At 38.2% G+C, this 26822-nt stretch overlaps 1 protein-coding gene across 1 annotated transcript in view; it reads left to right on the top strand.

The window, feature by feature from the left end:
* Positions 1-26822, top strand: part of AQR (aquarius intron-binding spliceosomal factor) — a 95857-nt gene that overhangs the window by 43920 nt on the left and 25115 nt on the right. The window contains exons 16-24 of the mRNA XM_081107938.1: positions 2042-2183; positions 5765-5943; positions 9800-9967; positions 11309-11478; positions 14781-15022; positions 17810-17956; positions 18733-18802; positions 20739-20849; positions 24508-24617. Of these exons, the coding sequence (XP_080964064.1) occupies positions 2042-2183; positions 5765-5943; positions 9800-9967; positions 11309-11478; positions 14781-15022; positions 17810-17956; positions 18733-18802; positions 20739-20849; positions 24508-24617 (1339 nt within the window). The remainder of the gene's footprint in view (positions 1-2041; positions 2184-5764; positions 5944-9799; positions 9968-11308; positions 11479-14780; positions 15023-17809; positions 17957-18732; positions 18803-20738; positions 20850-24507; positions 24618-26822) is intronic.

Genomic DNA, 26822 nt, shown 5'->3' on the forward strand with positions numbered 1-26822 from the left:
AGCTACCTCGTCAGTTATTCCAGAACCCTTCCTTTCTAGTCACAGCTTCCTCAACTTGAATGTAACCATTTATTTCTTGGCTTTTATAACCGTCATTATCTTGCATTTTTAAAATAGTTTTATCACTCAGTTGTGCATCCCTAGACACTAAAGTCAGTCCTGCACATTTACAAAAATGTCTTTTACTTTACAGGTATCCCCTATATCCCTTCCTTTTCTTTCTATTGAGGAACCTGCATATAGAAACATGTATAGTTTCCTATAGTCTGGATTTTTCTAAGTGACTATGAGCATGTCCCCTGCTTTTTATTTTTCTTGCAAATTGGCAACTAGATGCAGAGGCTCCATCAGGCTGAGGTTCTCTCTCTTTGGCAAGATTCTTGGTGTTAGTGTGTTTATTTTCATCGGGAGGCACATAATGTCTGATTGTCTTTTTGTCACTTTAGTAGCCATTGCTGCTTAATAGCTAGATTTGTTAATTCAGTGATCATTGTAAAATGGTGACATTTTAATTCTTTTCTTTTTAATAAAAGTATGTTGTTGAAGAAGATGCTTTCTCTCAGCCTCTGACCTGAAAGCAATTGAATTATATTTTAAGTCAGAGTTTACTAACATAAACACTATGAAATTTTTCTATATCAATGTTTCTTGCTTTTAAGTGCGTTATTGCTTTGGTAAGGATACGTAGGGATGATGAAAATATGATTTGCCAGTAAAATATGTTTTAGGTTTTTTTTAAAAAAAACTTTTGATATTGTTGCTGAGTGCTTGGTCATTTATTATCCATGGGAAGTACTGTTAAGTGAGGATAATGGAAAGAATATTGTTTATTAATACAGTCAGAGCCAAAACTGGTTTGGCTCAGTGGATAGAGCGTCGGCCTGTAGACTGAAAGGTCCCAGGTTCAATTCCGGTCAAGGACATGTACCTTGGTTGCGGGCACATCCCCAGTGGGAGATGTGCAGGAGGCAGCTGATTGATGTTTCTCTCTCATCGATGTTTCTAACTCTCTATCTCTCTCCCTTCCTCTCTGTAAAAAATCAATAAAATATATTAAAAAAAAAAATACAGTCAGAGAAGGGAAGTACCTTGGGGAATAACATACAATCAAGGCCTTACCCTTAAAGTATAGCAAGAAGGCAAAGGTTCAGAAGAGCACAGGGGTGTTCATTGGAGCTAGATTTATACAATGTGATATACTCATTCAGTTTTCTTGGTAATTTTGTTTGGGATTCATTTTATGGTAGCATTATTTCAAGATTTGCCAAGTAAATTACGTGGTAAAGGGAGAATTTTTAAACTACTCAAGACTGTATTCAAGCATCTCCAGATACTTGTTAGAAGCGCTTTTCGGATATGAATCACTGATGTGCAGATTACATGTATTAATGAAATTCATCTTTTTTTAAAATATATGTTTATTGATTTTAGAGAGGGAGATAGAAACATCATTGATCAGCTGTCTCCTGCACGTCCTTACTAGGGATCGAGCCTGCAACCCAGGCATGTGCCCTTGACTGGAATCGAATCCGGGACCCTTCAGACCACAGGCTGACGCTCTATCCCAGTGATGGCGAACCTTTTGAGCTCGGTGTGTCAGCATTTTGAAAAACCCTAACTTAACTCTGGTGCTGTGTCACATTTAGAAATTTTTTGACATTTGCAACCATAGTAAAACAAAGATTTATATTTTTGATATTTATTTTATATATTTAAATGCCATTTAACAAAGAAAAATCAACCAAAAGAATGAGTTTGCATGTCACCTCTGACACGCGTGTCATAGGTTCGCCATCACTGCTCTATCCACTGACCCAAACCAGCTAGGGTTGAAATTCATCTTTTATTTTCAATTCTTAATATATAGCATTTATTAACTTGGTTTCACTTATGTGTGGTAGTAGAAATAAGACCTTATTAAATATGCTATATTTTAGATATAAAATTAGATTCTTACCAAATTTGTTATGCCTTTTTTATAGAGAGAGCAGATGTCTGATTAAAAAAAAAATTCAATTATGGTTGTTATTTTCCTTTTCAGGTTGCCTTGCTCTTCCCAAGCTAAATTTGCAGTTTTTGACTCTTCATGATTACCTCCTAAGGAACTTTAATCTCTTCCGCTTAGAATCAACTTATGAAATTAGGCAGGACATTGAGGACAGTGTCAGCAGAATGAAGCCTTGGTAAGTAAATTGGTTCCACTTGCAATGCAGCGATGCAAACAGTGACGGACACACTTCTGTCAGAAAGCTCATGATGTGTTCAGAAATAATATACCTGGCACAAAGGTGCTCTCCAAAACAGGAGATACTCTTTTTTAAAAAATATATTTTTATTGATTTTTTACAGAGAGGAAGGGAGAGGGATAGAGAGTTAGAAATATCAATGAGAGAGAAACATCGATCAGCTGCCTCCTGCACACCCCCTACTGGGGATGTGCCCGCAACCAAGGTACATGCCCTTGACGGGAATCAAACCCGGGACCCTTCAGTCCGCAGGCCGATGCTTTATCCATTGAGCCAAACTGGTTAGGGCAGGAGATACTCTTTGAGAAATACTTTAATGTGAATGTATATCGAAAGTGCTAAAATATAAAACCTGGGTATTTGGGATGGGACTGGGGATAAGGGAAGAGCGGTCATTATCCTTGGGGTGGTGGCGGCAGGGAAAGAGAAATGTCAAGAGGAGTAGGTAGGGCACTAGTAAAAGAGGAAAGAGTGTGGGCTGGCAGCAGGCCTGTGCAAGGGCAGGATAGTTTAGTCCTGTCACCACTAGTGTCAGTCAGCCTGTTGAGGGAACCTGTCAGGAGGTGAGGGCGTGGCCAAACGTCACACAGAGTGGAACATGGGGAGTCTTCCCTGGGCCTCCATCCATTGATTTTCTGGAAGAGACTAAGTCATCAGCGTTTACTCTTAGGGCCAGTGAGTCAGTCTTGTTGTTTGAGAAACTCTTGCTTGAGCTCAGCCTCCCACCTGCCAGCTCAGTCCTTCAGCTAAGAAGAGACTTTCATTCCGCCTCCAGGCAGCTCTGCTGTATCCCTGCGAAGGTTCGTTTTCCTTTTAGACTTGACTGACTTCAGGTAAATGCCCTCGGTCACTATTCCATCTGAGTATAACATTGATGGAAATGAATTACATATCACAAGTGACTATAAACAAGTAAAATAACTCTCTAAAATGAATTTTTGTTACATTATAGTTACCCCACGCATACTTATACAATTATACTGTATTCTATATGAAAAGCTTAACATATTTTGAGTGTGAACTGATTTCAGGTATCTTCTAGACTTCTCCCCTCACTAATTACAGAGAACTGCATGGACACTGTGATTATGATCTATTTTTTCCCCTTCATATTTTATTTCATACACAATTCTATTTTTTATTAGTTATTATGTGAATAGTTATTCTGGGTCAGACTATAAAACACAACATAAAGTATTTTTGTCTTAATAATCAGTTGAGTCAGGAGGCAGGCTAGCACTGTGAAGTTTGTATACCCACTGGCTGATGATCCCTGCCCACAGCTTTGCTGAAATTGCTGCCCATTGTTTGAACCCCGGGAGTGCTTGATCAGAAAGCTTCCTTAGAATTTATGGTTACCTTGCATTTATATGCACAGATTCTGGAATTAATTTTGGCCATTTTGCCAAGTAGGGACTTAATAACTAGCAGTTTATCAAATACAGCTCACTCATGTTTTATTTAAATGCCAAATAAAGCAATAACACTTATAATTCTTGTTTATTAATAAAGGAACTTTTTTAAAAGTTACATTTTCTGCTAGGGAAAAGAAAATGTCACTTTTTATAATTATCTTGTGATAATAAATTTTTCTAAATTTTCATTCCTAATTGCCCATGATTGAAAACTTAAAAAACAGTGAGATCTAAAAAGGAGCATGTTCCGTGTCTCCTGAAGGTAGAAAAGTAGCCACACCACTTTTCCCCATCACATAATTCTAGTGATCATGTTTTCAGACTGATGAAACCACCGCTCAGGATAAGAGAGGATGTGTTTATGAGAGGCCGAAACCTGCACTTTTTAATGCTTTGTGTTGCAGGTAGATTTTATAAGGGGGGAGGAATTAGGGAAAATTAATGAGTGCTTGCTTAGAGGTGGGAATAAGAATTGACTGCAACTGGACGAGAGGAATATTTTTTAATATGATGGAAATGTTCTAAAATTGGATTTGGGGGGATGGATGCACAACTCTATCTATAATAATAAAAGCATAATATGCTAATTAAACCTGGCAGCCAAACAGCCTTCCAGACGAAGCTGTGGGGGCTGAGGCAGAGGCAGTTAGGGGCGATCAGGCAGGCAGACAAGCAGTTAGGGGTGATCAGGCAGGCAGGCAAGTGGTTAGGGGCGATCAGACAGGCAGGCGAGTGGTTAGGGGCAATCAGACAGGCAGGCAGAAACGATTAGGAGCCAGCGGTCCCAGATTGCGAGAGGGATGTCTGACTGCCGGTTTAGGCCCAATTGGGATCTGGCCTAAACCGGCAGTCAGACATCCCCAAAGCGGTCCTGGATTGTGATAGGGTGCAGGCTGGGCTGAAGGACCCCCCGTGGCCTATCTCCCCTGTGCACAATTTTCGTGCACTGGGGGCCTCTAGTAAATTAATAAAATTACTGAATTGTACATTTATAGTGAATGAATTTAATGCTACTAAACTGTACTATAGTAAAGTTGAAAAAATGGGGACAGTGATAGAAAGTTATTACAAAGGGTTTAGGCACAAGGTGTAGTGCCTTTTTGTCCCAGTATGAACCAAGTCATTGGATTGGAAAATTTTTATTTTTAATTAGTTTTACTCTTTGATGTCATGAAGTTTTATAATTTTTGTTATGATACAAAGCCTTTACTTAGGATGTAGTTTCTTTGTAATCATGGCTTTTTTGGCAGTACTTTTAAATTTTGGAGTATTGCTGCAGTTTTTATATTACAGATTTCCCAAATATACTATTTAATGTAAAAATTAAAGCACTACTTAGAGTAATATAAGAAGAAAGAATGAGTGTTTGGATGTTAGTGGCTCTAGCTATTACAACTAGCTTGATTATTTGTCCCCCCAGTCCATAGTAGCATCTTTTAAATGATTTAACTATTATACCCTAAAGAAGTCATTTGCATAGATATTATTATTTGTTTGCTTGTTTTTAATTTTTTAAATCCTAACTTGTTCTATAATGTTTTTGAAACAGCTTATAGAAATGCTTAGGGTACATAAGGTAAAATTAAATAGTTGAGACTATTTTATGAAGAAGAAAAAAGGATAAGAATATAAAATAAAACTAAATGTGCTGGACTGTCTCATTCTTTGACAAAATAGTTCAACTATTATGTACATAAAGTTACCTTCTTACCTGGGGGGGTGTGGGGATGTTCCTCTGTATTCTGGACCATGTTTGCCTCTTTCATCCTACCTTGTATACTCCCGATATATTGAGACTTTTTTTTTTATTTTTTTATTTTATTTTATTTTTTTTTATTTATTGCTTAAAGTATTACAAAGGGTATTACATATGTGTCCATTTTATCCCCCCGCCCTAGACAGTCCCCTAGCCTCCCCTATCCCCCAGTGTCTTATGTCCATTGGTTATGCTTATATGCATGCATACTTATTTTTTTTTCAAGTGTAGAAATAAGAGTTACTTATGTTAGGGCTTAAACAATAGCTAAACATGTATTCTTACTGGTTTTACTTGTCCAAAAGTTATATTTTGTTTGAGTAATCATGCACTTCTTTGCTTTTCAGGCAGTCTGAATATGGCGGTGTAGTATTTGGTGGCTGGGCACGAATGGCTCAACCCATTGTGGCTTTCACTGTGGTTGAGGTTGCCAAACCCAACATAGGTGAAAACTGGCCAACCCGAGTTCGTGCAGATGTCACCATCAATCTCAATGTCAGAGATCACATCAAAGATGAATGGGAAGGTAATCTTGCATTTCAAAAAGTGGTTACCTTTTACCTTTTTAGTTTATTATACTAGAGGCCCAGTGCACGAAATTGGTGCACTGTGGGGGTGTCCCTCAGCCTGACTTGTGCCCTCTCACAGTCCGGGAGCCCTGTCATCAATCGCCCCAAAGTAGGCCCTGCCCACCTGGCTGGGGCTCCACAATGGATCGCCCCCGCAGAGGGAGGCCCCACCCACCCACCACAGTGCCACCGCAGGGTAGCCTGGGCCTCTCTTTGGGGCAATTGATCACGCCCCACAGAGGGAGGCCCTGCCCATCTGCCATAGCCCACTGGTCAGTGGCCTGGGCCTCCCTCTTTGGGGTAATTGTGGAGTCCCCCGTTTGATCAGTCGCCCCGCCGGCCAATGGCCTGGGCCTCCCTTACAGGGTGATCATGCAATCAATTGTGCCTTGCAGAGGCAGGCCCGGCCCACCCACTGTAGCCCCCTGGTCAGTAGCCTGGACCTCCCTCTTTGGGACGATTGTGCAATTGATTCCGTCCTGCAGATGGAGGCCCCACCCACCTGCTGCAGCCCACTGGTCGGTGGCCTGGGCCTCCTCTTTGGGACGATTGTGGAGCCCCCTGATTGATCAATTGCCCTGCTGGCCAGTAACCTGGGTCTCCCTCTGTAGGGCGAACATGGGGCGATGGCTAAGCCCCCGACCAATTGCATCACACCCGCCTTGGCTGGCCTGGCGCCAGTGGATGTCATAGTGTGGTTGTCCAGACGGTTGTTCTGCTGTTCAGCCGTTAGGTCGATTTGCATATTATGCTTTTATTATTATAGACTTTCACTTAGAGAATTAGCAAAGCACTTTTATTAAATGTTACCCTTCTAAACTCATGAAGTTTAATCCTTAAAATTTGATTTAAAGAATGGCAGTTGTCTTTGTAATTATCATTAGTAAAAAATACCAAGAATCATATTAGAATGATTAAATACCTTAATACTTTAATAAAAGCATACAATAGTATTCATATCAAAGTGTTTTTAAAATTGCAGTTAGCAGAGCTGAAAGTGTTTTAAATCTTAAATTTAGTAAGGTAATGTTTATGAATTTGTAAGATCAACATAAAAATTAAAAATATTAGTGTTCACTAAAGAAAGGGGGAACACAGGCAGAGCAAGAAAATAGATATTTTAAAAGATAAAAAGTGAAGAGAATAGGGATGCATACCATTTATGGAAAATAAAGATACAAAATCAAAACTAGACAAACTCAAAAGGAATTTTAGGGGGATCTACAAAACAATTCAGAAAGAAATAATAATAGTTTATTTTCATCAAAGGGGAGAAGTCAGATAATTAGTCAGTGAAATTCTATGTACGCAACAGTAAATAAATAAGAATTCAGAGATATTAAATGAGTTATTTTTTTATTTTTTGCCAGGCAGGATTTGAGGGATGGGAGTTCCACAGTCAATTTTATTTAGGGATAAATATGTTGAGAGTTACTACGTAAGATAGGATTAAAACAGTGCTAACATCTGTGCCTGAAATGTCGCATGAGCTGAGTTTTAATCGGCACTTCTCTTTTTCTCCCAGCTGTCTGTGAGAGCTCTTGCTGCCTTGTTGTTAGACATAGTAGCTGGTACATTTTATCTCCTTTCACCTTCTTGGCATGCCAGAAGGAAAGGGATAGTCCCTTAATGGTTTACTTTTCAAAAACCATTGCTGTCGACATAGCTGTTTATAACCACAGGGACTGTATGATATATTTATCACATTAATTCTGAAGGAATCCAGAGAAGAAGCTGGCCAACTGTTTGACAAATGGCCACTGTAGTGGGTATCATTTGTGACAGATTTTGCAACTTCAGTTTCCTTCCAAAGAGTTGTAATCTGATGCCTTACACATCTAGAAAAATGTGTACCTTTATCATTTCTAAATATTGAGGAAGACGTTAAGTTGTTGGAGATGGCCTTCTATTTATTGCCCTTTAGAGTTAAGGAGGTATTAAAATAAGCACTGTTTTATGATAGGTAATAAACTGCCATAACTTATTGGCTACCCCTCAATGTAATATTGGAAATAAACTTAAAAACAAAGATCCTTTACAGAAACTTACAGATGACAGATGACAAGCCTGCATTGTGGTATTAAGGGGAAAAAATAATGTTTTATCCAATCCCCTTTCCTCCATTACTTTGCAGACTGCTATCAGGACATCGGTCATTTTTTGAGGGGGTGAAGGAGAGCTCTTCTTTTCTTTTACACATAGGCCTCTGGTAGAATAAGAAATAGAATGGGTGAAGTTTGATGGGTAGGCTAGAGAACAATAGGGTATTATGAGGGGAGCAACTCATATTTTAAGGAATGGTAGGGAGAAAAGTGTTTTCTGGAGGCCAGAGCCAAAATTCACACCCAGTATTGATCACAAAGAGTAACCTAGTAGAAAATTGAGGCAAAAAAATTAGAGAGAGGTTCTAGTAATGAATATTATCCCTGTGAAAACAGAATAGTTTTGAAGAATTTAAGGTAGATACTATAAAACATTCTTCTTGTTCCTGTAAGAATGTGTGAATTCAGGCCCTTCTCCATCCCTCATTTAAAATTAAGGAAACAAAATTAAGGAAATTGAAATGCCGGATTCTGCTCAAAAGGCACATTCACAGATGGAATGAATGCAGATGGTTGAAAGGAGAGAGGTAGTTGAGCTCAGTGTAATATAGGTATTTTTGATGTAGATCTGTAATGTCCCACAGTAAAATTATCTGCCTTAGGAGGGAATGGGCACTCATCCTTCCTTGATACCAAAAAGCGACATTGGTAGAGACAGAATTACCTCTCAGGGCCACTTCTTTGTCTCAAAGACTTGGACCTTTTAATGAGTCGTGCAGATCAGAAGTCACAAATCACAGAACAGTTCCTTTAGTTCTCATTGCTTCTCCTGCTAATTTGCAGAGAATTTGTTGAGAAATAAAGTCATTATTATGAATTAAGAGTTATTATTTCTAACACACTTGAATCCCACTCTATATTGAAACAAACCAGGATGGTCCCAGCACTGTTAGACATACACATTGCTGGTTTGATTTAATTGTGTATCTTGTTACCAAGGTTATGAGCAAACAGACTGCTTAAATTTTCATTTATGTCATATACTGGCTAACAAAATCAAATCAGAAAAGAAATAAAGATTAAGTGGGATGATATTATGTGCTGTGTGATCTAATTTTATGTCTCTTGTCTTCCATTGCCTAGTTTTAATAGAGTAGGGAAACCAATTGAATTATAATTTGGTCAGATAACTGAAAAGCCATGGACTTTGGCACATTCACTTACAAAAATCTCCCGTATTTGCCAATTGAAACTATATATATTCAGCTATCTTTTCAAGATGGTGTCTGTAAACAATGCTATTGTGCCTTGATGAATTATTTTTGAATTGACCCTTTTTGGCGAAATACACTTAGACTGTGGTTGGAATGACTGATGTTATGAACCTGCTAAATATGACAGAGATGGATTATATGCTAACCATATTTCTGGTTACTTATTAAGAATGTTAAGAGTAAGAATGAAGGTAAACATCCAGTTTTGGAGCTGTAGACAGACGTGGAGGGCTTATTTAGTAATATCTTCATAGTAAAAAGGTTCAAATTTTAATATATGGGAACTTTCATTTAATTACTACTATCAAACATTGAGTATTAGAGGTTATAGAAAAGCCCATAATTGTATTACAGTACAAATATAATTTTTGACCACCTCTCATATTTTAAATGTATTTTTATATTTCTATTCTAAAGATAAGAGCTTAAGAAATTGCTAACAAAAGACTAAAAACAATGACATTCTGATAAGTGAAAATGTCTTAATGTTTTACCAGGCCTTCGTAAGCATGATGTATGCTTTTTAATTACGGTGCGTCCCACGAAACCATATGGTACCAAGTTTGACCGGAGGAGACCTTTTATTGAGCAGGTTGGCCTGGTTTATGTCCGAGGCTGTGAAATCCAGGGCATGCTGGATGATAAAGGACGTGTCATTGAAGACGGTATGGTGATCTATGCTTTTGAAAGAGTGTGTGTACATAATGATAGATTCCTTTGCCTTTTTTTCCTTTTTGTGTATTAGGTGATACTCTTACTAGTAGTTTTATATACTAAATTGACATAGGATTATCTATAAAGTATGGGTAGAGTACCTACCACCCAGTTTTAGAAATAAATAATATGGTTTCTAAACTGTTAGATACTGGAAAGGACAGGATCTTTTGAAATCATCTTTATTTAAAACTTCCTTTTACATTAATTTACAATGTTGCTTTTTATAAAACCTCTTATAGTTAGTTATTCAATGATATATTTGTCTAATTTCTTCTTCTTAAGTTTTACTGATTTGATACCCTGCAATTTGAAATGTGTGGTAGTGTTTATGTTGTCAGATGACTAGTGTAGGAGTAGGGGTTGGTGAGTTATTGGTATTTTCTGGTTGGGGACCAGGGATGCTAAGCATGTGAACAGAACTATCATGTAGAAGGAACTGTCCTGCCTGGGATGCCAGCATTACCCCATTTAGAAATGTTGCCTTACAAGGCTAGTCAGCTCTTTGAGTTCTTATCTTATCACTGATTGTTTTTTTGAAATTCTTACATTGTCCTGACTTTTTTGGTAATACTTACTATTAAATTATAACTGCGTCCATGCCCGGTGCTTATTTTATAATTTAGTTACTAAACTTCTCATAGAACTTCAATTCGCTTTTATTACCTGTGATTTCAAGATTGCACCATTGCTAAAGTGCTGATACTTAGGTGGCTTCTCTCACTAGAATAAAAGAAAAATAGAAGGGAATGGAGGGTAGTTGGAATAAACGTAAGGCCATATGATGGGACCAGAGTTGGAGGTCTAAGACAGAAAGAAAAAGCCTCTGAGCTTTCAGCCATTAGAATATGAAACTTTCTTTCATACTAGTGATATTATATATGGAATATGGAAGGAAGAAAAGAGTGTTCACCAGGCACTTACAATATGTAAGGCAGTAGTAGGAGCTGAGCTCTGAGTGGCTGACAAAAGTCAAGTTCTTTGACTTCCAAGGCTCCGATTTTAGTTGAGGTCATATTCAAATAATTGCAATTCCTGGCATTGCCTCATAAACATTACATGACTACTCTGGGAAGAAATAGTAATAAGTTTGAGAAAGGAGAAACTATTTTCAGCTTTTTGAAATTTGAAATGGATGAGTAGAAAGCATTCTACTCGGGGAGATGGCTGGAGTAAAGTCTGGACAGTTTACTCATTTCTAGAAAAGGAATACTGCTAACTTATTTTTATATTTGGAAAGTAGATATTTAATAGTATATATTTCATTGAACAAACTTTTTCAAAATGTTTAGGACCCGAACCCAGACCCAATCTTCGAGGAGAGTCAAGGACATTTAGAGTGTTTTTGGATCCAAACCAGTATCAACAAGATATGACCAATACCATACAAAATGGAGCAGAAGATGTGTATGAAACTTTCAATATAATAATGAGAAGAAAACCAAAAGAAAATAACTTTAAGGTAATTTGGGGGCTTTAAAACCAAAAATGCTGCATAATCTGAAAAACTTTAAGACAAATAATAGATAGTAGGTTTAAATGATTTGTTAAGAAAATTATCATCACTGCTTTTTTTATTCTAAGCGGTTCTCTTAGATTAAATATAGAAACTTAAGGAAATTTATTTGCTAAATCTCTTTTGTCTTTTGATCAATTTAGAAACTTAAAATATTAATTCATGTGTTATTTTAAAGGTCAGCCTCCTTCCTTGCTTTTTGTATATCACATTCAGTTTGTGCCTCAGTATGAGGTGAAGAAAACTGCTTGTTTATTTGTTTACTGGGACTTCTTTTATGAATCAAAAGTAACACCTATGGAATCTTAGGGCTTTGAATTACTCTATGATATAATGTACTTATACTTTACTTGTTAGTGGAAAAAGATTTGGGGACTAGAGAGTTTTATTTTCATAATAACTTTGTGTGTAGAAGAGTTTTAGTAAAGGAAGGTTTTAAAAATTATTCTTTGAAACTATATTATAAAACTTAAACATTAAGCGGTTCTGCATTTGGTGATACCAGCTTTTGCACAAGTGCCTTTACTTTCTCCACCAAGCACAGTGCTTCTTATACATTATCACTTGATTATTTTTTTTACTAGTTGTTATTAAAAAAGAAAGCCTCACCTACAAAGGAATTTATTCCCCATCTTACCCTGTTGTTGAAGACAAAATAATGGAAATACCTTTCATTTCTTTGGTCTCACACTCCACCTGTAGTTCATCAATCAGTCGGATTGACTTACCCCCTCCACCGATGCCATGTCCAGGACACCTCATCTCTCACATCCCTGCTTCCATTTGTGACTGCTATTCCCCTTAGACCAGCGGTTGCCAACCTTTTGGACCTCACGGACCACCATTTGGCCACTGCCGCTCCAAAGGTTTCCTTAAAGTTTAAGGCTTAGACCACTCTCCACCTAGCAGCTGAATGCTGGTTATACCTGGTACCCCTGTTCAATGTTTCATGGTTTTTATTACAGTAGAAAGTTGTCCTCATAGTCAGAGAGGCCCCTTCCCTCTGTTTTCTGGCTACCTCTCCAACGTCTTTTTCTAACACTTTTCCTTTATTCACTCCATGCCAATCATACTGACCTTTTGCTGTTCTTTAGTAATCCAAGCCTTTGCACAGTGTTTCCTGTACCTGGGCAGTCATCCCCAGGCATTTGCATGGCTTGTTCTCTGACTATATATGGGCAACTCTGTTTAAATGTCACCTCTTAAGAGAAACCCTCTCTGGCAACTTTATCTAAAGTAACTTCTTCCTTTCTCATCATTCTTTATCCAATTATGTTTATTTTCCCCTACTGCCTTTATTATACCTGATAATTATATGTTATTTAACTGACCTTAGAATGACTTTATATTGTTATTTCTCTGACATTAGAATGCAGGTTTATGAGGGCAGGTCTCTGTTTTGTCTGTATCTGTTTTGTTTCTCTCAATAATGATTGGATTTCAGTCAGTTTACTAAAATGAAAGTTTCTTATATTTATTCCTTTGATCTTTTTTTTCTTAATGCCTACTGTGTCTGGTATTGTGCTAAGTTACATAGAGCTAATAGAGATGACTGAGACACTGTTTATACCTTTGGGGAGCTTAGACTACTAATAAGTGAAGTTAGAAATATAAACAGATAGCTACCATGAAAGCTTAGAAGGTGCCAAAAGTCATAACGAGGGTACAGGTAGAAGTGTCCTGGAAGTTCAAAGAGGCATTCAGGTTCTGATCCAAGAGAAAGGAGGGATGATTAACTTGCCTATGTTTAGGGAAAATGCTCTTTTGGCATCTTTGGTATTTTATTTTATACCTGGGAAGCATCCCTCGTTTATTTCCTTCACTCTTTTCCTGTTTGTACAGCCTGTCGTAATCTGGATACTTCTTGCCTGAATAGTTGCACAAAACAGCCTCCTTTGTCTCTACCCCCGTTCTCCTCTTAGTCTGTCATCTGTCACCTGTTCTTCATACCCTTCCACTGGTCATTTCACTCTGCTTTTCAAAACATCTCTGTGACTATGTTAATGATGACATAAATCAAAGCTTTTTCACAAATCCTTTACTTGAGCTAAATTGAAATGCCACTTTTCCTCCTTGAAACCTTTTCTAATGTCAAAAGTCTCCCCTCCATCCATCTCTCACCTACCTCAAATTTTGCTCCCAGTATATTTTGTAGTATTCTTTACTCTTTGCCACATTCTGATGCTTTGTATCATTGTTAATGACATATTTTATCTCCCTACTAGAATCATAATTACCTTAGAGACTACTCAATCTTATTCATCAAGTGAACATACTCATTTATTTGTCCATTCATCCCATCCTTAAACTGTTCTGCATCCTTGCTCTCATGGAATTATATTCTAGTGGTGCTGACCAATGGTAAATATGTAACCAAGAACATGAATAGCAGAATATCAATTAGGATAAGTGCAAGAAAATAAAACAAAGCAATGTGGTAAAAACGTGATTTATATGCACTAGCCTGTTATTTTGTTATCCTGTTGGGTTGTATAGCATTTATAATGTAAGAATGGCTGGTTTAGTTATTTTAGTCTTTGACATTAATACCCTAGCCTTTTGATTTACATATGTGGAACAGATCACTTTTTTGAAATAATTATTGGAAAGACTGAGAATTTGCCTTGGCTTTCAGTAATTACTTTTGACAATGTATATATTAACTACTGTAATGAACTTTTATTGTAGTCTTGATTCTTTCATCCTGAAATTTTATTTGATTTTTTTGATCACTCTCACTTTATTCTTCATTTCTTATTTCAAACAATGCCAATTTTAATATGTGTTTCACAGTTGAGGCATACATTAACATGCTTCTGGTTGTGTGTGTTCTTAGCATTGAGGAACTAAGGATTATAAAGGGGAGAAAACTCCAGAAGTTTCTTAGAGGAAGCATGTTCTTTGAGGGTTTGTTTAATATTGTTTTCTTGCTGTTGGGTAGACCCAGATGGATTTTCATCTTACCCAACAGAAGTCAAGTCTAATTCATTTATGACATTCTGTCTAAATTAACTCCTTACGGATAAACTGTTCTTGCTAAGTTTGGTCTTTTGTTTAACTCGGTGTATGGCATCAGCTTAAAATATAGCTGTTGATTCAGTCTAGCCAAGCACCTGTCAGCAAAAAATAGCTTCTTGCCCTGAAACAGTCGGGAATTCTGGATTAGTGCAGCCAGCTCTGCATTCCACTCAAGTGCACATGTTTGGGATGTCTTCTTGATATGGTCTTTTTCTGTTCTTTACTGGCAGGCTGTGCTGGAGACTATTCGGAACCTGATGAACACTGACTGTGTGGTACCTGCCTGGCTGCATGACATCATTTTAGGTTACGGGGATCCAAGCAGTGCACATTATTCAAAAATGCCCAATCAGATTGCCACCCTGGATTTCAACGACACATTTCTCTCCATTGAGCATTTGAAAACCAGCTTCCCTGGTCATAATGTTAAAGTAACTGTGGATGACCCACCTCTACAGATACCCCCTTTCAGGTAAAGTCTGAGCTGTCCTCCTTCAGACTTTCTGTGGTCAGTCTAGTTGGGCCATTAGGACTGTAGCTAAAGTAAGTTTTGAGCATTGAGTCTGGATCTTGTTTGGGCAATCTGTACCTTCATCATATACTCACTGGGGTGAATTTATTTTATTTGACCAGTTCTAATTATTTGTGTAGTAGTTATTTTGAGACCACAGTCAGAGTAGCTTTGTGTCTTATCAGGGATCAGTAAATGCTTGTCTGAAGAGTACTACACAAATATATTTATAGCATTCCACTGAAGAAATATGTGTGCATATTATGTACTAGAGGCCCGGTGCACGAAAATCCCTCAGCCCAGCCTGCACCCTCTCTAATCTGGGACCCCTTGGGGGATGTCTGACTGCCAGTTTAGGCCCGATCCTGCAGGGGCTGATTGGAGGGATCGGGCCTAAACCGGCAGTTGGACATCCCTTTCACAATCCAGGACTGCTGGGTCCTAACCACTCACCTGCCTGATTGCCCCTAACCACTCTGCCTGCCAGCCTGATAGCCCCCTAACCCCTCCCCTGCCAGCCTGATTGACGTCTAACTGCTCCCCTGCTGGCATGTTCATCCCCAACTGCTGACCCGATTGCCCCCAACTGCCTTCCCCTGTGGGGCTGAGGGGCCTGGAGGACTGAGGCTGGATGAGGCGGGCCTGAGTGGACTGGGCTCCACGGTCTTTGTGAGGGCATGGCAGTCAATTAACATAGTCCCTCTTTATTAGATAGGAAAGTCTGGCATACTACATAGAAATGTGATTTTTAACTTTCTTTTGTTTTTTGTTTTGTTTTTTAAATTCTCTTATTTTTAACTTTGCTTGCTTTCACAAGTTTTAAATATTTGCAATATAGTTATATTTAATGTTAAAGGAGTTTTGGTTATAAAATTTGAGTAGAAATAGGACAAAGTACCTGAAGCACCGACCGCTGTTCCTAGAGTTCCATCACACAGGTAGTGACAAAGCACTTTGTGTACCTTGGGTGATAAGAAAGCGCCTGCTTCCTCAGCTGGAAATTACAACGTACAATTTTAGTTGTTAAATATAAATGTAACTAGTGTCCTGGTGCACAAAATTCATGCACAGGGGGGTTGCGGTGGCGGTGGTGCGGCACGGGCAGGTGTGTCCCTCAGCCCAGCCTGCACCCTCTCCAATCTGGTATCCCTCTCACAATCCGGGACCACTGGCTCCTAACTGCTCACCTGCCGTCCTGCCTGATCGCCCCTAACCACTCTGCATGCCAGCCTGCTCATCCCCAACTGCCCCCACTGCCAGCCTGCTTGTCCCCAGCTCCCCCTCCCGCTGGCCTTCTCACCCCAGCAGCCCCCCACTGCCGGCCTGCTTGCCCCCAAGTGCCCCCCACTGCCGGCCTGCTCAAGCCCAACTGCCACCCCCCTGCCACCAGCCTGATCACCCCCAACTGCCCTCCCCTCCTGGCCTGATCACCCCTAACCGCCTCTGCCACGGCCCCGCCATCATGGCTTTGTCTGGAGGGACGTCCAGAAGGTCTCCTGGTCTATTTAGCATATTACCCTTTTATTAGTATAGATAACCCTACGTATTAAAAACATGAATCCTTATAACACCTAAATGTAGTCTTCCTCTTATACTTTCCAAATCCTATTAATGGCAAAATCATTCTTCTAGTTACTCTGCCTTGAAATCTTGGCATTATTTTTGAAAATTTTTTACTCTAATTCCTGCTACGCCTTATTGGTTCTGCCTTCAGGATACTGTTATGTGTCACTCCTGTCCACAGCCTCTCTAGGCCTTAAACACTTCAGTCTTTGGTGGCGGTGTCTTTCCTGCCTTTGTCTCCTCACTGTACCTATTACATGCTTTACTGCTAGAGTCCTCCCGCTCCCTAACTGAGAAACTGAATTTTCCTGTTGCCTATCACCCTCTTAGCCTCTTTGTTTCTTAGCACATGGGGGTGGGTATTATCTGTCCTTTCAGAATGGGAAGAAAGACTGGAAAAAGTGCACACAGAATTAATGTTTTATTTTAACTTTAGTTTTTTCATTCACTTCCCCAGGTACCTGTGGGGAGTTGCCTCCTAGGGCAGTGGTCGGCAAACTGCGGCTCGTGAGCCACATGCAGCTCTTCGGCCCCTTGAGTGTGGCTCTTCCACAAAATACCGACTTCTGCGCATGGGCCACAAAGTTTCAATCTCACTGTACATGCGCACCCGCACGTGGTATTTTGTGGAAGTGCTACACTCAGGGGCCAAAGAGCCGCATGTGGCTCGCGAGCCGCAGTTTGGCGACCACTGTCCTAGGATATCCCTGACCCCGAGCTAAGAACTTCTGCCTTAAAGCCTTGGTATTCCAAAGGTGCCGTAACAAGGCTCCAGCCTTTCTCTCTAGCCTTAAATTGTGTCCCGCACTCCAGCAAAGCTGCTGGTGCTTCTTTCTTCCTGGAGAGTCTTCCCTCCCGTGTTTACGTGTCTGAATTCTTCGAAACTCATCTTAGATGCCAGGAAGCCTTTTCTAATTAAACCAAGGACAGCGTGGGTAGCACTTCACATGTGGCTTAAGTATATGTTTCTTTTTTTATTTTCCTTAATTGGATGGCTTTTTCTGATCTGAGCACCTTTAACACATTTTAGTGCTTTTAATTCTGCTTTTCTTCAAAATTTATGTACAGATAGTGAGAGCCTTTAGATCATAAATGTTTCTTACTGATCTGATTATTCTTCACACAATGTATGCACAATTATAAACATTGTTAATTGTAAAACTAAACAGAAGTTTGGTCTTATAGGATAACTTTTCCAGTAAGAAGTGGAAAAGGGAAGAAAAGGAAAGACGTGGATGGGGAAGATGAAGACACTGAAGAGGCCAAGACCTTAATTGTTGAACCTCATGTTATTCCTAATCGGGGTCCTTACCCTTACAACCAACCCAAGCGGTAATTTTACTATCTGGGAAAATTGTAATAATTAATAATAGCTTGCTATTTCAAATGGATTTGTAATATTTTTTATTATTTTCTGATTCTTTAAAAATCCCAGGAAATTCTGTTGCTATACCCTTTCCTTCTAGTCTATCAATTGGCTGAATAGTTCAGACATTTTTGGCCATTCTGTAGTCATATTTCAGAAAGAAACATTTTCAGGTACTATGAGAAATGAACGTTAGAGGGCTACCTTAACTTGAGCACAGGGTTCTTACTTTATGACTATGTGTTACTTTTAACAGCTGCTCGTTGCATGTGTGCCATAATTAATACAGTGGCCGGACATTTGGTATTAGATTGAGAACTAGAACTTGGGCACTTCAGATGAGGTTTGAAATGGGCTAAATATATTGAAAAATAACTGTAGTCTTCTCCGTCCACAAGTTTCATTCAGTTTTAATTGATCTGTGGAAGGGCAGGGGTGCAGAGAGTCATTCTGAAGAGATTGTTCAGTCATGTAAGATGTAAGTTCTAGAGACCTGCTGTACCACATTGGGCTCGTAGTTAACAGTGCTGCACTGCACTTAAATGTTGTGAAGAGGGCAGATTTCTTATTATGTAGTTTTACCACACATACACAAAGGGCCAGCCTGAGGGGGAGAAGAGACTGGGAGAACAGGAACAGATGCAGAGTAGATGTTTATAACTCTGGTCACTGTTGTCTAAATTTTTACTGAATGTCATTCATCTGTGTTTTCAACCAACTTTTTATCTACTCTAATTTGCAGTAATACAATTCAGTTCACCCATACACAGATAGAGGCCATCCGTGCTGGAATGCAGCCTGGGCTAACTATGGTAAGAGCATTATTGTTACACATGTTTTTACATGGACTCAGACTAGAAGTGAGCATCAGATTTTTGTAGTGTGTTCTATTTGAAGCACAAAAGCCAAACTGAATTAAGTGTTTCTAAGTGCTTGTGACATCTTACGCATATGGAGATCTTGCTACTCATTTCAGTGTTCATAAATAAAGTTTTATTAGACCATCGCTATGCCCATTTGTTTATGTGTTGCCTGTGGCCACTCTTGTGTTACATCAGCAGAGGTTAAATGCTTACAGCAGAGACAATCTCGGCCACAAAGCCTAAAAAGGTTAACTTGCTAGCCCTTAACAGAAAGGTCTGCTAATAACTGATTTAGACATGTGTTTAATTTCCAAGTTTTTGGAGATTTTCTCTTATCCAGTTACTGATTTCCAATCTAAATCCATTGTGGTCAGAGAACATACTTAATATGATTACAGTTTTTTGTTTTTTTATTTTGTTAAGGTTTGTTTTGTGACCCAGGATGTGATCTATCTTGGAGGATATTCCATATGAGCTTGAAAAGAATGTGTATTCTGTGGTTTGGGGGTGGAAGAGTGTCCTGTGTATGCCAATCAGATGAATTCAGTTGATAGTATTGTTCATTACTTCTCAATCCTTGCTTATATTCAGTTGATTACTGAGAGAGGAGAATTGAAGTCTCCTACTGTAATTCTGTTCCTCCTTTTCAGTTCTGTCAGTTTTTGCTTTACAAATTTTACAGCTTTATGATATGTATACACACATTGTTATGTCTTCTTGGTAAAGTAATGTCTCTCTTCATCACTGGTAATTTTCTTTTCTCAAAAGTCTACTTTGATATTAATGTAGCCACTGCAGCTTTCCTTTGAATAGTGTTTATGTGATATATCTTTTCCCATCATTTTACTTCTAAACTACCTATTGTATTGGAAGTGAGTTTCTTGTAGATAGTATATAATTGGGGCATGTTGTTTTATGAATTCTGTCAGTCTCTGTCTTTTAATTGGTGTGTTTAGACCCCAGGTAATGTATTTACTGATGTGTCTGGATTTAGGTCTGCCATTTTATTTATGTTTGTTCCCTTTGTTTTGTGTTGCTGCTTTTCCTTTCCTGCATTCTTAAGAGATATTTGTGTAGTTTTAGTTCCCTGTTTTTATTGATTTATTTTGTTCATTTGTTATACCTTGTATAATTTTTCTTAATGGCTGCTCTAGAGAATTACAATATACATACTTAACTCTTCACAATCTACTCAATCCTTTATTTAAGAGCGGGCCTGCTAGCAAAGAATTATCATTGGTTTCTTCATGTGAGAATGTCTCTAATTCACCGTAACTCTAAAGATATTTTCACTGGATATAGAATTCTACTTTGATAGGTCTTTGCTTTCAGCACTTTAAAAATGTTATTCTACATCCTTCTGACTTCCAGTGTTTCTGATAAGAAATACATAGCTATTTGAAACATGCTTTTTCTATGTAATGTATTGTTTTTTTTCTAGTTGCTTTTAATAATTTGTCTTTAGTTTTCAAATATCAAATTATAGTGTGTCAGGGCATAGATTTCTTTGGGATTATTCTGTTAGGGGTTTGCAGAGCTTGATACTGTGGATTTTTATGTCTTGCCAAATTGGGAAATTTTCAGCCGTTATTTCTTTAAACACATTTTCTATACTGTATAGTTTTCCTCTTTCTCTAGGACTTCAGTGATATGAATGCTAGACCTTTTAATATTACAGATTCATGAGGCTCTGGCTATGACTTGTTTTACCCCTTCTTTCCTGTTTGTTGTTTAGATTAGGTGACTTCTATTGATCCGTCTGGAAATTCATAGACTCTATCCTGTCCGTTAAGCTATTAAACTCATTCAGTGGATTTTTAAACATTTTCTCTTTCAGTTTTAGAATTCCATTTAGTAGTTTGCTATGTGTTTATCTCTTTTTTAGGTTGTGGGCCCACCGGGTACAGGAAAAACAGATGTGGCGGTTCAGATCATATCCAATATATACCACAATTTCCCGGAGCAGAGAACTCTGATTGTTACTCATTCCAATCAGGTAAGAGAGAGAGGAAGTGGGGAGAGGGGGGGTGGGAAGGAAGGGAGAGAACAGGAGTGCACACACACATGTACACATAAATGTATAGAGTGGACCTTGGGGAGGTAAAGACGGAGCAGGAATGCATGGAAGCACAATGGAGATTTCTGCTTGTGTGATAACCTGATCATAAGTAAACAGAGTACCAGGAAAGACTGTATTGAAGAAAAATATAAAAACAACCTTTTATTTCTAATTGAGGGGGTGTCAGATTGTGGAAAAGCTAAGCAGAATATTTAGATACGTAGTCAAATATTTGGATTAAATGAAGTTAAATTGCTCCCCCCCCATCTTATGTGCTGAGCTAGAGCTTTTACTTTGAAGCATTAGTAGCATTTTTTCTGCTAGTAGAACAAATATTCCTAAAAGACTGAATCTAATCTGTATTACTGGATTGAATTTTAAATCTTTATGAAATATACATATGAATGTATTACATGGAAGGACTATTTTAGATTGCAGGTTCAATACATTAGGCTTTATAAACAGCTAAAACAAAAAAAAACCCAAATTCCTGTCTTGTAAATAATGGTTGAAAAATTATTTTTATGTCTACCTGTGTGATGTGATAGCTGTCACTCATAGAAAGGAAGGAAAACAAGTAACATTTGTTAATTCTCATGTAGAATGTGAAAGGCAGCTTTCAGAACGTTCAGCATGTTATGAAACTTGCATGGTAGTCTTAACCTCCGAAGGTACTTATTTTCTCTGAATACATATTAATAATGGTGACTTGAGTTGACCAGTTCTGCAAAGAGTTTGTCTACAAAGAAGTACGGGGTTTTTAGAATGCTCATGTCATTTACTCTGTTTTTCATCAACTTTTAATTACCAGGTTTTAAAAAACAATACTATTGTGTTCATTCATATCATGTTTTTATATCTTTGAAGTTTATAGTAATGGTGGCAGGATGTACTAAAATTGTGCCGTGAAGAGGGTTGATTGAGATTTTACCTTGATTTTAAAAAAAAAAACACGTGTAGACTTATTTTTCTTCTATTTAATAAAATTTAGTCTGTGATAATTTTTCTATTTGCAAATTCTTAGAGTGAATAAAGAATAATACGTGCATTTAAAAAAATATTTTTGTATTGATTTTAGAGAGAGAGGGAGAGGGAGAGATAGAAACATCAATATCAATCAGCTGCCTATTGGGGATTGAGCCTGCAACACAGGCATGTGCCCAGACTGGGAATCAAACCAGTGACCTCTTGGTGCATGGGTTGATGCTCAATCACTGAGCTACACTGGCTGGGCGATTCATGTATCTATACCAGTGATGGCAAACCTATGACACGCGTGTCAGAGGTGACATGCGAACTCATTTTTCTGGTTGATTTTTCTTTGTTAAATGGCATTTAAATATATAAAATAAATATCAAAAATACAAATCTTTGTTTTACTATGGTTGCAAATATCAAAAATTTTTTATATGTGACACAGCACCAGAGTTAAGTTAGGGTTTTTCAAAATGCTGACACACAGAGCTCAAAAGGTTCGCCATCACTGATCTATACTAATAAAAGGGTAATATGCTAATTAGACCAGACATCCTTCCAGACACCCTTCTGGACAAAGCCACGGTGGCTGGGGCTGAAGCAGAGGTGGTTAGGGGGCGATCAGGCAGGCAGGCAGAGTGGTTAGGGGTGATCAGGTAGGCAGACCAGCGGTTGGGGGCAATCAGGTAGGCAGACGGCCCCTCGCAGGTCTGGCCCTGCCCCCAGCAAGAAGTTAGGGGTGATCAGGCAGGCCGGTCAGTGGTTAGGGGCGATCAGGTAGGCAGACAGCCCTTTGCTGGGCTGGCCCTACTCCCAAGCAAGCAGTTAGGGGCCATCAGGCAGGCAGACCAGTGGTTAGGGGTGATCAGGTAGGCAGGCAAGTGGTTAGGGGTGACCAGGCAGGCAGGCAGAGAAGTTAGGGGCAATCAGAGGGGCTAGGGCAGGGGTGGGCAAACTTTTTGACTCGAGGGCCACAATGGGTTCTTAAACTGGACCGGAGGGCCAGAACAAAAGAATGGATGGAGTGTTTGTGTGAACTAATATAAATTCAAAGTAAACATCATTACATAAAAGGGTACGGTCTTTTTTTTCAACAGTTTTTTTCATTTCAAACGGGCCGGATCCTGCCCGTGGACCATAGTCTGCCCAAGGCTGGGCTAGGGAGATCAGGCAGGCAGGCAGGTAAGCGGTTAGGAGCCAGCAGTCCCGGATTGCAGAAGGGTGCAGGCCAGGCTGAGGCACCCCCCCGCCTCCCCCGTGTGCACAAATTTCATGCACCAGGCCTCTAGTTTTTAAATAAATCTTGTCATAACTTGATAATGACTTTCTATGGTGTCCTTTATTAATGCTTGATTTGAATAGCACAATTATAGAGAGGATTATTTTACAAAAATAGTCAAAGACTTACTGTTTCCTTAGGGCCATTTTTGATCCTTAGATCATCAAATCATCCTTATTGATGTCTATCAAATTGTTGATTTTTTCACAACTATTTTGTTTGCCAGATCTCTATGTGCATATATAACTCAAGCAATTCTCTAACATTACTCTAATTCACAATGAAATCTTGCAGATTTTTCTGAGATTTCAGTGGGAGTATTTTTGTCATCTAAATCTATGTTGTTCCTGAGTTTCGATAGCGAAGGTTTGAATAGTGAGTAATGTGATGTGGTCTGATCACTTGGGCCTCCAACTTTTGGCTAAAAAATATTAAGATTTTGGATAGTTGGGGATTTTTCTAAAATTATGTTTATCTCTTTAATTTCTGAACTCTAATTGGTAGAATTTTGATAGCAAAGGATATTTATATTATATAACCTGGATATTGATGAGATTGGATGCTCATTTGAAGGGCAGGCAGGGTTATACTGATGATAAATTAGGAGAGATATTTGAGTGAGGGCTAATTTTTAAATGATGTTTTTATTAGTGTATCTTCCCATACTATGAACCTTCCCCATTCTGAAAAACCTTATAACTGCATATGTGTAGATAATAAATACTAGGATTTGAGGGGACCCTAAATAAGAACATTTAGTAGGTAGAAAGGAGTGGCTTCTGGATGGCTTTCATCAGAAGAGTTGGCTATAAATGAGTGCTCATTGTGCATAGAGATCTTTAGACTTTCAGCCCAAGATTTGAATGATGCACTTTACGTTTCACACTGTGGTCCTCTCGGTGCATTCTACCTACACACTCAACTCCTGAGAGTCCTTCTCCAACCAAAAAGACTTCCCAGTTCTCTGCAATCCATGGAAATTTTGTTGAGTGAAATAAAGCCTGGTGTGGTTATTCATCATTTTAGTAATTGTTATTACTTGGGAGAAATAGAAACTGAGCCCAAACCTTTTTCTTTTCATAAATTAGAAGCAGAGATTTAGTGATTAGATGGTTTTTATGGTTTCCAGTTATTTATTTGGCCTAGTATACTTAGGCAGAAATATCAGAATTCAATAATTGTAAATGGACAAATACAAGATGTTTCCTTTTTTGTTTTGATTTGATTCATATCTGACTGAGCAATGCTTCTTCTCTTCTGTCCTTCTAAACGTTGGTTGTTACTTTTAAGGGAGTCTGATTCTTTAAAACTCATCATCATCCTTCTGGTTTTATTCTCTAGGCCCTGAACCAGTTGTTTGAGAAAATCATGGCTTTAGACATTGACGAGCGCCACCTCCTGCGTCTTGGTCATGGAGAAGAAGAGCTGGAGACAGAGAAAGATTTCAGCAGGTGAGCAAATGGGGATGAGTTTTGAAATGGTATACAAAGAATCTTTAACATTCTCCTTTGTGTATGTCTAAGGCATCAATTAGGAAGTTGATTCATTTAATGAAATGCAACAGAAGATTAATGGCATTGTAAGCTTTGGAGTTGTAAATATTATTACAGGCTCTTAATGCCAGTTTAGCTAGGCTTTATGTTTAATATTGCATATTGTAGAGTGACTAAAATTTTATCACTCAAACTTCTGCTGTTAGTATTTTGGGGTTCTTTTTTCTTCAAAGTTGCTTTATAATACCTCATTCATTTGTATTCAAATCCGTTTTTAAAGCATAGTTTTAGACAGAAGGCATAATTAACAGCTGCACATATTTAATACAGTCTTTGAGTATGAACATGACCTTAGACTATGGTCATAGACATCAAAAAAGCTAAAAGAGTGTTAAATTATTATTTTGCATCTACTTTGAGTTCTTGCTTTACAGAGCTTACCAAACATTTATTAGCTTCTAAAAAGTCGGGGGGGGGGGGGGGAGAGGATAAATCAGAGAGCAAAGAACAACACACATTAAGTTATTTGGGGTTTTAATTATTAATTTTGGATCAGCCAATGATATTTCTCTGAATTCTTCCCATGAGTATTTCCTCATATTAAACCTAACTTACTAGAGGGCTAGAGTCTAAAATCGAATACCCCCAAACTCAGCAAACATACAGATACTGATGGAATGCTAAATATTATACTTATAATTGTATTGCAGTGGAATTTATAATTTTTAAATAATGTTATAACAGAGCAGAAGTAGGACTTTAAAAAATGGTTTTAGGTACTACTGAGTTTCTAGACAGAAAAATACTTTTGCTTTCTGATACACAAACCAAGCCCCAGGTCTCTTTAAGTGTGTGCTTGATCAATTGGGAATATTCTTTCATTTCTATTCCTTGTTGTAACTAAAAAGAAAAATAGTGAATATTGTTTCATAATAAAAGTGATATCATTTTTCATAAAGAAAAATGTTAAATTTAATGAGACAGTACAGATGGAGTGATCATCCATAATTTTACTAATCCAAAACAAGTGTTTGATAGTCTTTTTTTCAATAATCAGCTATAATCTTACTATTAATTATAATTTTACAATTGCCTTTCTAAATTAATAGGGTTTTTTTATTATTATTTTTTTAAATGTATATTTCTTTATTGATTCAGAGAGGAAGGGAGGAGAGAGAGATAGAAATATCAATGATGAGAGAGAATCATTGATCGGCTGCCTCCTGCACACCCCCTACTAGGGGTCGAGCCCGCAACCCAGGCATGTGCCCTTGGTCGGAATCGAACCTGGAACCCTTCAGTCCACAGGCTGACACTCTATCTACTGAGCCAAGCCGGATAGGGCTAAATTAATAGTTTTAAATAATAGTTTTAGATTTACAGAGTAATTAAACAAATATCACATAGGATTCTATTATATATTGCTTTTTAAATTTAACATTATAGTACAAGATTTGGCATTTTATTACAAACTCTTTATAAGCATTCTCATTTTTTTTCTCATTACCAACGTGTGCATTGTAGGAAACATTTTAAACTATAGATAAGCACATAGAAAAAAAAAATTACCTGCTATGATGTTTATATCCTTCTAAGTTGGAAAATTCTTAAAAATATAGACTGTGTCTTATCCCTTTTGTATTCTTGATCATTGCTTGCTGCCTCAGAGGTAAACTGAACTCTGGAGTAGCCAGGAACATGATTTCTTCCTTTGTCAAATCTTTAAACATGAGAACTTCAGTGTTTAAAAGCTGTTTTGATCTTTATTAGTAAAAGGTCATAGGGGGCATTTTGTTATAGTGGAAAGAGTATGTATATAGCCTTTGGAATGCAATTCTGGTGCCGCTACTTTTTTTTCTTAACTATATATCTCCTCAGATTTTAGATATACTGTCCAAATTTTAGGTTTCTTACTCATTCAGCAAATACTTGTGAACCTACTAGGTTCAGGTGCCAAACCACATGCTGGGATGACAGAAAGAAAAATGCATTACATTTCAAAGCCTTTAGAACAAAGCTGTATTTGTGATGGTATAAAACAGTGCTATTCAAAGCAGTCAGTGGGTAAACTGTATGTTCTTGGTCTGCTGAGATGAACTGGCACCAGAATGCACTGTACTGTTTGCTTCTTTGTGAAGAACTTGTTATGGGAAAAAAAAAATT

This window comes from Myotis nattereri (genome assembly GCF_964212035.1).
Source record: "Myotis nattereri genome assembly, chromosome: 1".
Lineage (NCBI taxonomy): Eukaryota > Metazoa > Chordata > Mammalia > Chiroptera > Vespertilionidae > Myotis > Myotis nattereri.